At 54.7% G+C, this 13,278-nt stretch overlaps 1 protein-coding gene across 1 annotated transcript; it reads left to right on the top strand.

The window, feature by feature from the left end:
* The first annotated feature begins 7,028 nt into the window (after positions 1-7,028).
* LOC125153953 (olfactory receptor 10AC1-like) lies at positions 7,029-8,010 on the top strand. The gene has a single exon (XM_047837493.1). The coding sequence runs from the start codon at positions 7,029-7,031 to the stop codon at positions 8,004-8,006; it is 978 nt and encodes a 325-aa protein (XP_047693449.1). The 3' UTR covers positions 8,007-8,010.
* The last annotated feature ends 5,268 nt before the right edge of the window (positions 8,011-13,278 follow it).

Below are 13,278 nucleotides of genomic sequence, written 5' to 3'. Positions count from 1 at the left end.
GACGTTACAGAAAGATAGTTTGTCACTTATTCTCCGTAGCTAATCTCAGGGTTTCCTGGTGAATCTTTGAACAACTGAAATCGTTTTTCCCAATACCACTCATCAGCCTGTGTAAGGACAGATTGTTCTGACCTCCTTGCTAGTTCATAGCTAATCAGCATGCCCCCCAAAAATGTTCAAACAAGGTTCACTGTTCCCAGACTCTCTGCATTGTTTGCTTTTTCCTTTTCCTCTTTTTACAATTAAATCCTCATTCTCCCCCCTCCTTTTTTTTTTTTTTTTTACTTGTTTAGGACTCAGTGCATGGTTTGATCTTCACTGTATACAAGTAACAGCACGCTGATGGTTAATTCTATGCACGTTTTTCGTTGACACCAGACACAAAAGAATATGTGCTTTCGGGTTGAAAAAGAAGCAAAACTAATATAAGGTGCTAAAAAATATATTATTTTCCCTTAGGGAAGAAAGAGGACAGTAATGGGGTAGGGGTAGGGAAGATTTCTGGAATTCTGGCAATATTCTATTTTTTCACTCTGTGAAAATTCAATTGTACCATTATTCTGTGTGGTTTTCTGTAAGTCTATCATATGTCTATTATAGTGCTTGGTTTTTTTTTTTTATTTTTTTTTTTAAATTTTTTTTTCAATGTTTTATTTTGGGGACAGAGAGAGACAGAGCATGAACGGGGGAGGGGCAGAGAGAGAGGGAGACACAGAGTTGGAAACAGGCTCCAGGCTCTGAGCCATCAGCCCAGAGCCCGACGCGGGGCTCGAACTCACGGACCGTGAGATCGTGACCTGGCTGAAGTCGGACGCCTAACCGACTGCGCCACCCAGGCGCCCCTAGTGCTTGTTTTTTAAGTTTACTCATTTGTTTTGAGAGAGGGAGAGCGTGAGCAGGGGAGAGGCAGAGACAGAGGGAGAGAGAGAGAGAATTGCAAGCAGGCTCCAAACTGGCATCAGGGAGCCCAACGCATGGCTTGATCCCACGAATCGAGAGACCATTACCTGAGCCAACCAAGAGTCAGATGCTCAACCGACTGAGCCACCCAGGTGCCCCATATAATGTTTATTTATTTATTTTTTTAATGATGACTAACATCTGGTAAAAATAACATTGGATTCCTACCCGACATCTTACAGGGTAAATTGTGTATCGATTAAGCACTTAATTGTTAAAAAAAAAAAAAAAGAAACCACCAATATTTGAGAAATAATTTCTCTTCTAAGTGTTGCAAGCATGATGTGCAACCTAGAAGCTAAAAAAGAAAATATTGATAAACCTGACTCCACTGAAATAAAACAATTCTCTACGGCAGAACCCATCACAAACAACATCAGAAGACACAGCAAACCAGGAAAATGATTTACATTTCCTCCTACAGTCAAAGTTGATTTCTTTTTTTTCTATTTTTTTTAACGTTTATTTATTTTTGAGACAGAGAGAGACACAGCATGAACAGGGGAGGGGCAGAGAGAGAGGGAGACACAGAATTGGAAGCAGGCTCTAGGCTCTGAGCCATCAGCCCAGAGCCCGACGCGGGGCTCGAACTCACGGACCGCGAGATCGTGACATGAGCTGAAGTCGGAGGCTTAACCGACTGAGCCACCCAGGCGCCCCTCAAAGTTGATTTCTTATTGACTGTAAGCCAGTAAGAACCTTAGGTTCTTATTAGCCAATAAGAACCTAAGAGCCACGAGCAAATAGGAAAAACATGGGAAATATGAATATGAGTGCCAAAAATAGTGCAAATAGGAAAAAAATGGGAAAGGATATGAATGAAGAGTGCCAACAATTCAAACGTCATTTACAAATGGGAAAAGAGGGTCAGCTTCACCCATGGAGAACAAATTAAAATGATAGGGAGACCACGCATTTCTGCATGATCGGTGACAAACGATCTGACAGCAGCCTGTTGTGCAGATGTGGAGGGGCGGGTGCTTGTGCGTATTCCAGGCGGAGGCGCTTAGCGCCGTCCTAAGGATGGAGAGACCATGTCAGTAACCAGCACGACAGCCAAGACGGTTTAAGATGCGCAAACCCACCGATCTAATTACTTGCACACAAGCCACATACCACGTGGACCAGGATGTTTATCTCAGTTTTGGTTGTACCGGCCAACAACGAGCAACCACCCGAGTACCCGTCAGCAGGGTCTTGTTAAACGAATGACGGCATCTACGCAGTGGCGCGGTGGGGAGCGAGGGCGCTGTTCATCGTTCGGAAGTGGCGCAGGATGGTCAGAGATCGCACAGCAGAGTAGCCGGAAACGCTGGCCACGTCCGCGTGCTGCCTCCCCACCCCGGAGATGTGGCCGCGGGCACGTCCCTCCACCTCTCTAGGCCTTAGTGGGTGACGGTGGCACCCGCACTGTAGGGTTTTGTGAGGACTGAACGGATCAGTATTTCTGTGTCACCGTAGAACAGTGTCTGGTAGACAGTAAGCACGACATAAGTGTTTGTTAAATACACAAAAAATACACTGATAGTGAATGATTTCAAGATCTGCCGACCGAGAGAGGGCATATGCACAACAGTTTGGGACACTGCTAACATTTTGTCACTTCAAAGCCGCAAATAGCACACACACGTGCATGCTGGCCCACGTCCCTAGACTCTCTCTGTAAGGGGGAACAGGGACTGGGTAACAGCTGTTGCCTCTGGATGAGTTTAGAGGCAGGGTTCTTGGGACAGGCTCTTCTTTTACACCCTTTGAAATCTGAAAAAAGTATTTCAAATTGAAAAAAATAATAAAAGGGGCACCTGGTAGCTCAGTTGGTGAAGCGTCCAACTTCAGCTCAGGTCACGATGTCACGGTCTATGAGTTCGAGCCCCGCGTCGGGCTCTGTGCTGACAGCTCAGAGCCTGGAGCCCGCTTCGGATTCTGTGTGTCCCTCTCTCTCTGCCCCTCCTCTGCTTGTGCTTGGTCTCTCAAGGGTGAATAAACATTAAAAAAAATTATTGAAAAAAAAATTAGGGGCACCTAGATGGCTCAGTCGGTTCAGTGTCCAACCCTTGACTTCGACTCAGGTCATCATCGTACAGTTTGTGACATCAAGCCCCCCATTGGGCTCTGTGCTGACAGCACAGAGCCTGCTTGGGATTCTCTCTCTCGCCCTCTCTCTCTGCCCCTACCCTGCTCTCTCTGTTTCTCTCAAAATATATATACATTTAAAAAATGAATAAAAAATAAAATTAATGCTTAAAATAGTTAAGAAGACTATGTAGTAAATGGAAAACGTGTGTAAGTCAATGTTAAATGGGAATCGTGGGATACAACACCGTACGTTTTGCGATGCTGTAAGTTTCCCTGTAAACGGGCAATGAGAACAGAAGACATCTGTGTCGTTGGGTTTTGTTGCTCAGCACCTTGGGGTACTTTCTGGTGGTGGTGGTGGTGGTGAAGATGCCCACCCGCATCCACTACACCAGTCACCCCATTCCGAGATCTCCAGCCTGCTGGCCACCCCTTATTGCAAACTTTGGGGAAATGCCGAGAGAGCTGGCGCTTTCCTCCCCTCTCTCCAATGAGCTGTCCACCATGCTACTTTGGGCTACTCCCTCCCTCCCCCGTCCCAGTTTACCTCCATCCCTGCAGAGAGGCGGCCTCTGTCCCCTTGGCCCAGAAGTCTCAGACTCTCCCGGGACGCCCCAGTTCAGATTTCCCAAGTCTTCCCCCCACTCATCCCTCAGCCCCCAGCCTTCTGAGACCACCGTGGTCCTCAGGCACCACACTGCACGGAGAAGAGCACTAATGAGGCCCCGGGGCTTTGGAGGAAGCCAGACCCCTAAGTGGGCCCTGGGAAACCTATTAAGTAAGTCTTGTCTTTTCTTACTGAGAGAGTCCCTGGGAACAGAGGTGGAGATCACGGGAGAAGGGGGGGATTGATGTGGTGCAGGAGGTCTGCTCCCCATTCTCCGCGGAATCCTTCCACAGTCCGCCGCTACTTTGTAATTTGTATCCACAGAGGAACTGCTATTTGAGCTGGGCTGTGAAGAGCGAGTAGCTTTCCAGGTGGGGAAGGACTTTCTGATACGGAACAGGTGCGCAAGGTCAGGGACAAGTGGGAGATGGCCGCAGGCCGCCGCGAGGCTTGTGGGGAAGGCGTGCGCGGGAGATAGAGGGATGAGGGCGCCCATAAGGCTTGCGGGCTCTATGTCGTGATGGTCAGAACTGGCGCCTCTCCCACCCAGGACGCTGGTCGCCTGCTCAGCCCAAACTCCGGCGTCACCGCTGGGAACCACGTCTGCCAGGTTAGCGGGGTGAGCAAGGCGCCCGGCCAGCCGAGGAGCTGAGGATTTAATTCAGGCTGTGATTTGGGGTTGGGGGGCCCCAAGTCTGGCTGTCTCCTTTAAAGGAATTTTCGAATTCTCCAGCGATGCTGTGGGAGGTGGGGTGTGGGTGCCAGGGACTGAGGGCAAAGCCCCAGGTGAAGCCCATGTTTGCGGGAGAGAGGAAACCCTTCAAGGAGGGGGTCTCGGGTCCAGAAGGCCCGGGGGGACACAGGAGATGTTCCTCCTCTCTCTGCCTGTCTCTCTCTCCATCTCTGTTTTTCTGTCTCTCTTTGTCTCTTCCAACTCTTCCTCTGTTTCTCTTCTCTCTCTCCCTTTCTCTTTATCTCTCCCCCCCCCCGTCTCTCTCTCTGTTTCTCTCTTTCTCTTTCCTCTCCTTTCATCTTTCCCTTTCTGTCTCTCCCCCTCTCCCTCTCCATTTCTATCTCTGTCTCTGTCAGTCCAGAGTCTGGCGAACCACTTGGAGTGGAGGCGACCTCCCTGCCGCTGCCCTCAGCAGGCTCGCCTCTGCCTGTCCCTGGTCGCAGGCCTCATTCTGTTTCTGCACCTCTGCATCTGCTTCCTTCTCTCTCCTCCGGTCCCCTTTCCATTTTCCCCTTGTCTGGGTGGGGAAGGACCGACAGACGAGGCAGACACAGAGAAGAGCGGGCTCTCCCCCTACTTAAGGGCGGAGACTGTGAAATCAGACAGACCTGGGGGCCTCTGGCTAAGGGAGATGCTGTGGGTCTCCCCCAGCTCTCAGCCTCCCCATCTGTAAATCAGTTGTAATGGTGGCGTGACTCCTCACAGCGGTCTCGAGAATGTTCAGGAATACTGTGCACGCAGGGCGTTTACGGCTCGCCTGCACACCGTGAGGGCTGGACACACGGCAGCGATTGTGATCCCGCCCCCTCCCTCCCATCGGCATTTGGAGGGAATATGGGGGCGTTGCCAACGAAGGGTCATTGGAGGTGATGTCAGTTCGGGGGAAGAGCTGCGGGGCATGGGCGGGGGGAGCCCTTGGGGAAGAGAAACAGAGGGGCGGGACACCTGAAGGCTCCGGGGTCTCGGAATCAGGGCAGATAGGCCAGGTGACGCGGGTCTGCTGCCTCGGTCCCCACACCTCCCTCTCTGCTGTCTCCAGACGACGCTTCCCTCCAGAGATCTTCAGCCAGGGCAGGGCGTGCCCGGCACACAGGCAGCAGGAAGCACACGACAGGATAGGGTGGCGATTCCTTCCATAACAGCTCCCGCATGCCGGGCCCGCTGTGCTGGGCGCTTTGTGCTGGCCGTGATGTCACTTAGTCGTCACGACAGTTCTGTGGGGCTGAAGAGGCTGCTGGGGCTTCACAGGGTAAAGACTTCAAGCCGTGTCAGCTGGTCAGTGAAACAGCGGAGACGGAGCAGGTGCACGTGAGCCCAGAGGCCCCGCTTGTGCCGCTGAGCCGTCCGGGCTCCGGGATGGGCTTGTGCCCGGGGCGGGGCGGGGGGGAGGATTGCAGAATGACATCCTGGGGCGTCAGGGCCTGTGTCGCATCAAGGGCGACAGACGAGGAATCTGAGCCCCATAGAGAAGGTGGGGCTTGGGCAGCATCACAGACGGGACCAGAAAGCAAAGCTCCTTACTCAGCCCCAGGCGTCCCTGTGATCTGAGGCCACCCCAGGGCTGGGTGATGAGGCAGAAGGCACCCACTGTGCCCTGCACACGCGTGTGCAAATAGACACGCACACACACACACACACACACACACACACACTGGCTTGGCTAGAAAGAGCTGTTTTGAGATGTGCACTGGTCTGAGGCTCTTCAAAGACCCCTAAGTTAATGCCGACAGGCCCAGTGTAATGCTCCCTTACTGACCTAGTATTCTAGATCAACGCGATGCCCTTCCAAATTCTTTCTGGGCTCTTGAAACATCAAGATATCTTTATTGATTGTTTTTGAAGTTTATTTGTTTTGAGAGACAGAGTGAGTGCGGAAGGGACAGAGAGAGAGGGAGAGAGAAGCCCAAGCAGGCTCCGTACGTACCGTCATCGAGGAGCTTGATACTGGGCCCAAACTCACGAGATCATGTCCTGAGCTGCAACCAAGAGTCGGACGCTCTACCGACTGAGCCGCCCAGGTGCCCCCACATCAAAATATCTTTAGATATTCTGTCACACAGGAGACGGTCAGGGACAGGGCCGCGGTTCACAGTGCGGTGGCGGGAGCGGTGCTCTGGAGAAATGCCCTCGATGCGCTAGCAGCGCCCCCACCCCCAGCAGAGGACGTGCTGGTTAAACGGGAAGGGCGGCTCGCGTGCCGGTGGGATGTGCACAGGAGCGGCCGCATCGGCCTGAGCCGGCGGTTCGACGGGGTTGGCGGACATCCACCTGCGGGTGTACCCGTGAGGCCTGGAGGCGGTGACTCCCCCAGGCAGCTGAGGCCCCTCCGGGGAGGTCAGCTGGATGGTGGCCCGGGACGGGGGGTGGGGGTGGGGGGGTGGAGAGGTGTGCAGAAGGCACGGGGGTGGGGGGGCCTGGAAGAGCACGGGCCGCGGAAGCCAGAGGGAGAGCGGACGGTGGCTGCAGACACCTGCATTCCTGGAGGACTCGCGGGGGCGGCAGGTGCCGGCTTGGGGAGAACGCCCCGCGTCCCTGGTGGAGGGGGTGTGAGGGCTGAACCCCGGAGAGGCGAGGGCCCTGTGTTTCTGGGAGGGGTGTGTCACCGCGACCCTCCTCTCTGGCCTGCACCCCTGTCCTCCCTCAGGTTCCGACATGAGCCCCTGGCCTGGGTCAAACCGGACGGCTCCGCGGGAGTTCGTGATCCTGGGTTTCTCCGGGTGGCCCCGGGGGCTGCGGCTGCTGCTCTTTGCCTTCCTGCTGCCACTCTACCTGGCCACGCTGGTGGGAAACCTGCTCATCCTGGGCCTGGCCGTCGGGGACCCCGCCCTGCACACTCCCATGTACTTCTTTCTGGGGGCGCTGTCGGCCGTGGAGGTGGCCTACACGCTGGTGCTGACTCCGCGCATGCTCGCGGGCTTCCTGCTGCCCCCGGGGGGCCAGGCGGTGGCCCGCTCCACCTGTGCTGCCCAGATGGGCCTCTTCGTGGCGCTGGGAGGCTCCGAGTGCCTGCTGCTGGCCGCCATGGCGCTGGACCGCTACCTGGCCATCTGCCGCCCTCTCTGCTACCCCCGGCTCATGACCGCGGGGCGCTGCCGGTGCCTTCTCGTCTCCTGCTGCGTTGGGGGCTCTCTCCTGGCCTTGGGCCTCACCGTGGCCATCTTCCAGCTGCCCTTCTGCCGGGGGGGCCTCGTCAACCACGTCTTCTGTGACCTCCCGGCCGTGTTGGTGCTGGCCTGTGGGGACCGGGACCTGCAGGAGAGGGTCCTGCTGGCCGCCTGCCTGCTGCTGCTGGTGCTGCCTCTGGTCCTGATCCTGCTGTCCTACACCAGGGTGCTGGCGGTCATCCTGGGAGTTGGGGGGGTGGCAGGCCGCCGCAAGGCCTTCAACACGGTGGCGTCACATCTCACCGTGGCCGTGCTCCACTATGGCTGTGCCACGGCCATGTACGCCAGACCCCTGAGCAGCCGCTCCCTCGAGGAGGACAAGCTGGTGTCGCTCGTCTACATCAACCTCACGCCGTTGCTCTACCCTGCCATCTACACGCTGCGCAACCGGGACGTGCAGGGTGCCCTGTGGCGGGTGGTCGGCGGCAGGACGTCAGGGAACGTCGTCGGGGCCGAGGTCAGCTAATGCTGCGTGCCAGACGGCGTCTGGCCTGAGATCTCCCCCATTGAGGGGAACCTCACCATCCCAGAGCCGTCTGTGGCTCCCCAAGACCTGCTGGACACAAACCCGAGCCCAGCGTCACAAGGACTCCAAAATCGGACTTGAGCCTAGTTCTTTGGCTGCTGTGGACATCTCAAGCTGAACGGTTCTCGCTGGTGGCCGTGCACTGGAGAATATTCAGCAGCCACCCCTTGTCTCTACCCAGTAGATGCCACTTGCACACCCCCCCCCCCAGTTGAGATAATAATGTCATTAGACATTGCCAGATGTCACCTGCGGGGAGGGCACAATCAGCCTTGGTTGAGAACAACTGCTCTAAATTTTGACCACACGGTACCTTTCGAAGAGAAACGAGTGCTAAAAGGTACAAGTTTATGGCTCCTTAATTTATAATACACAACTGAAAATAATGCAAATGTTCACGAACATGGAATAGACGCAAACGACTTGTGGCAGAGTCATGGGATGGGGACACCTGGGGGGCTCAGTCGGTCCGACTTTGGCTCAGGTCATGGTCTCGAGGTTCGTAGGTTCAAGCCCCACATGGGGCTCTGCCCTGACAGCCCAGAGCCTGGAACCTGCTTTGGATTCTGTGTCTCCCTCACTCTCTGCCCCTCCCCCACTCATGCTCTGTCTCTCTCAAAGATAAACATTTGGGAAGAAAAAAAAAAAAGCAAGCCACAGAGAGCACAAACCGAATGCCTCCCTGTACGTAAAAGGCCAATGACAGACTAGTCTATGCTGGTTGATATAATAGTGATTCCCTGGGAGAAGGATCTGGGTTGGCACAGGCACAGGGGGATGGTCTGGGCACTGGAGATGTTCTAGATCTCGATCTGCGTGGTAATTACATGGGTAGGTAGGTGTTCAAAACTTCATCAGATCTGTGCACCTCCTGGTATTTAAAATGAGCTATAGCTGTTCTCCTGTTTGCGCAGCGAGCCACGCCTTCAGCGTTGCCTTTGCTCACGCTGCCTTATGCCCCCGGTGCACACTTCCTCTCGTTCCGCATTCCACGTGTGAAAATGCCTCGTGTTGTTCAGTGATCAACCCAAGTACTGCTATAGCGAGAATGTTTTTGTCCTCCCCCTCCCCCTCTAAATGCATCACGTGGGAAACCTAATCACCGGGAGCCGGGCTTAGGGGTGGGGCCTCTAGAGGTAATTAGGTGATGAGGGTGGAGCCCTTGTTAACAGGATTAGTGCCTTTATAAAGGAGGCTCCAGAACGTTCCCTCTCCCCTTCCACCGGGTGAGGCCACGGCGAGGAAGCGGCTGTTTGCAAACAAGAGGTGGGTGCTCAACAGACACGAAATCTGCCAGCACCTCGATCTTGGAGTTTCCGGCCTCCAGTCTGGTGAGCAATGTCCGTTGTTCAGAAGCCCCCTAGTCTGTGCAGCACGCTAAGACAGCCCCCCTCTCCGTCCCCCCCTCAATCACAACTGCTGTCACTCTAGGGGCGCCTGGGCAGGTCAGTCAGTTGAGTGTCCAACTCTTGATTTCGCCTCAGGTCGTGATCTCCCGGTTTGTGAGTTCGAGCCCCAAGTCAAGGCTCTTCACGGGCAGCAAGGAGCCTGCTCGGGATCTCTCTCTCTGCCTCTCCCCTGCTCATACCCTAATTAAAAAAAAAAAAAAAAAGTAAAAGTAAACTGGCAGTCTAAAATATAATTTAAACATCTCCTTCACTTACCACTCAATTATACTGTGAGCTCTTTAAAGCCAGGTCTCAGACCCTATGAACTTGGCAGTTCTTAGTAAATACCGGATGGAGGAATAAACCAAAGACAAGCTCTGGGCTGTGTGGGCGTCTCGCTTAAGGGCTACGGGCCCAGGGGCATAGCTCTGGAGTCCAAGGGCAGGAAGCGGTAGGACCGCGTCTTCTGGGGTCTGTCAGAGCTGGCTGTAAACCTCAGCTGGCAATTCCTGGGCCCAGTTTACCAACGCAAGTAGCCTCGGGAGCAGCAGGCTTGTAACTGAGCACACTAGCTGCGTCCGGAAAACTTGACCGTCCTGATTGGGCAGGGAAAAGGCCCTGGATCGTCAGAGATGCTTGCAGATGGCTTTTCTTTTTTTAAGTTTATTTTGATGTAAGTTAATTACTTATTTTGAGAGGGAGAAAGAGCGAGAATCCCAAGCAGGTTCCACCCCACCAGCACAGAGCTCGACGCAGGGCTCCACCCCACGAACCGTGAGGTCATGACCTGAGCTGAAATTAACAGTCGGACGTTTAAGCAACGGAGCCACCCAGGCGCCCCGCAGGCGGGGTCTGCCGACACCCGGTGCTCAGCCTCCTGTGGTCCTGTGCCGGGCTGGTTTTGCCCCAGTACCCCTCTGGAGCTGGGGTTAGGCCCCGGGGGTCCACCAGCCATCCTGTTACTCAGGCTGCGCGGATCGAGTGGGAACCACAACAATCTGATTAGATGCCGGGCCTCCCTCAGGCAAAATCGCTTGTGGTTGATCGGGAGCCGGAGGTGGTTACCCTTCCCTCAAGGCACCTGCGTCTGCTGCCGGTCCCCGGTCCCGGTGAAAGCTCATGTGCCGCGGGCCTCTGCCCCACGTGTGGGGTGGGCAGCAGCTCAGAGCCCGTGTGAACAGCTTCTCAGCCGGCCGCCCCTCCTAATCCCTCCTGCTGCACAAAGTCTTTGAGAATATTGTGAATCTTGAGATGCGTGAAACTGAGTTGGGTTTCTTTTTTTATTTATTGAGGTGTAATTGGCAGCTGACGTTAGTTGCAGGTGCACAACACAACGATTTGATAGATGCTTATGTTGTAAAATGATCACCCCTTTTAGTTAGCATCAGCAACTCCCGGTTGCATTTTCTTCCTTGTGATGAGAACTTTCAAGATTTACTCTCTTGGCAGCTTCCAAATGCGCCATAGTTGGCAGTTTCAGATGCTCTATTATCTGCCACTGATCTGACCTTAAAGATTGTTACTGGAAAGATATGCAGTGGCTGTCCCCCAGGGCCAGGTCCATCTCGGGGGTGTCCTGCCCGGCCCCTCCAAAACAGTGACGGTGGCAGGTCACGGGCTGATCCCTAGCCCTCGAGGGCTGGACCCAGCGCTCTGGCAGGTTACTGCTCTGCAGGCTGACCGGCCCGAGGCCACTTCTGTGGGCTTTCACTTTCGTGATGAACTTGCTAACTTCCTCCGGCCTTACAGGTGGCGCTCAGACTGTTTGCATCAGACCACTGGATCCTGTGCCACCATGTGCCAGGGGTGGGACCCGTAATATCCCACAGGCTCGTGTGAGAGCAGAAAGGTGTGCAGCCACAGAGGGACCGCAGGCCCCGGCCACACCGGCCTTTGCCGGGAGCCGTGCCTTCCCCGAGTGAGGGTGCCGTTTGTCACCAGACGGGACTAGGAGTCCGCCTTCCCGTGTCACCCGCAAGCACAGCCGTCAGGGACGGGGTGTCTCTCTGTCCCCCTATCATAGCCTGCACTTGGGCGGGGTGGCCACCCGTGTCCTGGCCGTTAACCAATGCAACAGGACCTGAGAGCCACGGCCAGGTGGGGAAGCGGGGGCAGGCATCCTCCTTGGGGCGTGAACAGGTGCACCGCAAACCAGCTCCCAGGGCAATGCCCCGAGGCCCTGGAGGACTCGGGTCGCTTCTTCCCCAGCTTGCACTTTGGGACGGGCAGTGGCCAAGGTCGAAGCTGCGCCCACCAACTAACTGCCCACCGGGGAGAGCCGGTTAGCCTGCCCTTCGCAGCTCCAAGGCTCCCCGGCAGCCGGCTGCCAGCACGACTCTACCGTCCTGATCCTGCGGCTGACCGTCAGGACTCTGCTAAACTAACGTTTGCTAAGAGGACCACAGGTGCCGGTGGTCAGCGGGTGCGACAACAGGCCAGGAGAGAAACTGAAATGGCGGAGTTTATTATTTGCGGGACCCGCGGGAAGTCCACAGCAGGCCTCGAGGGGCCACATGGGGTGTCGAGGTAGAAGGCAGACAGAGATTGAACCCGGGGCACGTGACTTTATAATAGAGATGGTGGGCTGGGACCACACTGGTTAATTCAAAGCAGCAAAGAGGGGGTTAGGTAACCTCCACAGGGTCTCAGCCGAGGGGCGCGTAAGGCAGACAGGCAAGCAGGGGACACGGCAGCTCGCAAGGACGCGGGAGAAGCCACGACGGGCCCTCGCAGTCGCTTGTGGCTCCACGGCTGCAATCTAGGCGGGTGTCAGTGTCCTGTCCCTGCAGATCCCTCGGCCACACCAAGCGGGTGTGGAGCAGGGACACCCCGAAACAGCTTAGCCAGCTCTAAGATGCGAATTTCCTACCTGTCCACTGTGCTGCCCGAATCGGTGATCTCCGGTCTTGTCAAATCCGAGCCGCTTTTTCTCTTGGAATGTCCTTTTCTTCCACTATTTTGTCTTTTAGGAACTCCTATTTGCTCTTATTTTCACCCAGATGTCTCACCCTTTCATGTACATTTCCCGCCTCTCTGTAGACTGAATCCTAAGAATCTGCTTGGCTCTACTTTCTGCTCGCCTTCTCGGCAGCCGAGTTAGCACCGGCTGGGTTGTTGGCTCATTATTTTGGTGTAGCTTCACGTTTCAGTGCCTGTATCTGTCAACTCTAGACACTCAGGGTGGTCCCCTTTCGAAAGAAGCCAGTGCTCGCTCTTTGTGCCTCGCTTTCATGTGGTGTTTTCGTTTTTAATGGCTTGTGAAGACAGCTGTTTTTTCATATGAAATATAATTTGTCAAATTGGTTTCCATACAATAGAGCTCATGGAGTTTTGTAGGTTTCTATGACCCTTAAAATCCGGGACGTTCGTATTTAGTTCAAGTTGCCTGTTGCCTTTCACTGTGGGTTGGTTCCTTGTGTTCTGTAGTTTGGGATTATGAACTCATCTTGGGTTTGTATGTCAGAATCCTGGCAAACATGGGTTGAGGGCGCCTTCCTCCACGACATGTTTTGTTTGTTTCCATAATTTGTCTCCAAGGCCAGGACAAATTTTCTATATTAACGGTTCGGTTTTTGAACTGGGACAGGAATAGGGCAAATTGCAAATTCTGTCTCACGTGGGATGCTGGTCAGGGCAAATCCTCCCCCATCGGAGCCCACAGAGATACGGACAAGCTCCCTGTGCCAATGAGATTCTTTGCCAGTCCACCCCTTCCCTGTATGTCCAGGCTTCTGAAATTTCTGAATTTGTGAGTTACTTCATTACCAGCTCTCTGCCTCATGTGCCCGAGGCCTTGCTTCGCACCCTCCTTCAGTCTTCAACAA

Source organism: Prionailurus viverrinus, chromosome E3, assembly GCF_022837055.1.
Source record: "Prionailurus viverrinus isolate Anna chromosome E3, UM_Priviv_1.0, whole genome shotgun sequence".
NCBI classification, from domain to species: domain Eukaryota; kingdom Metazoa; phylum Chordata; class Mammalia; order Carnivora; family Felidae; genus Prionailurus; species Prionailurus viverrinus.
This window is presented reverse-complemented; position numbering and strand designations above follow the sequence as displayed.

What these genes read in the sequence shown, in the direction of transcription:
- LOC125153953 (XM_047837493.1), top strand. Translation starts at nt 7,029, where the DNA reads ATGAGCCCCTGGCCTGGGTCAAACCGGACGGCTCCGCGGGAGTTCGTG.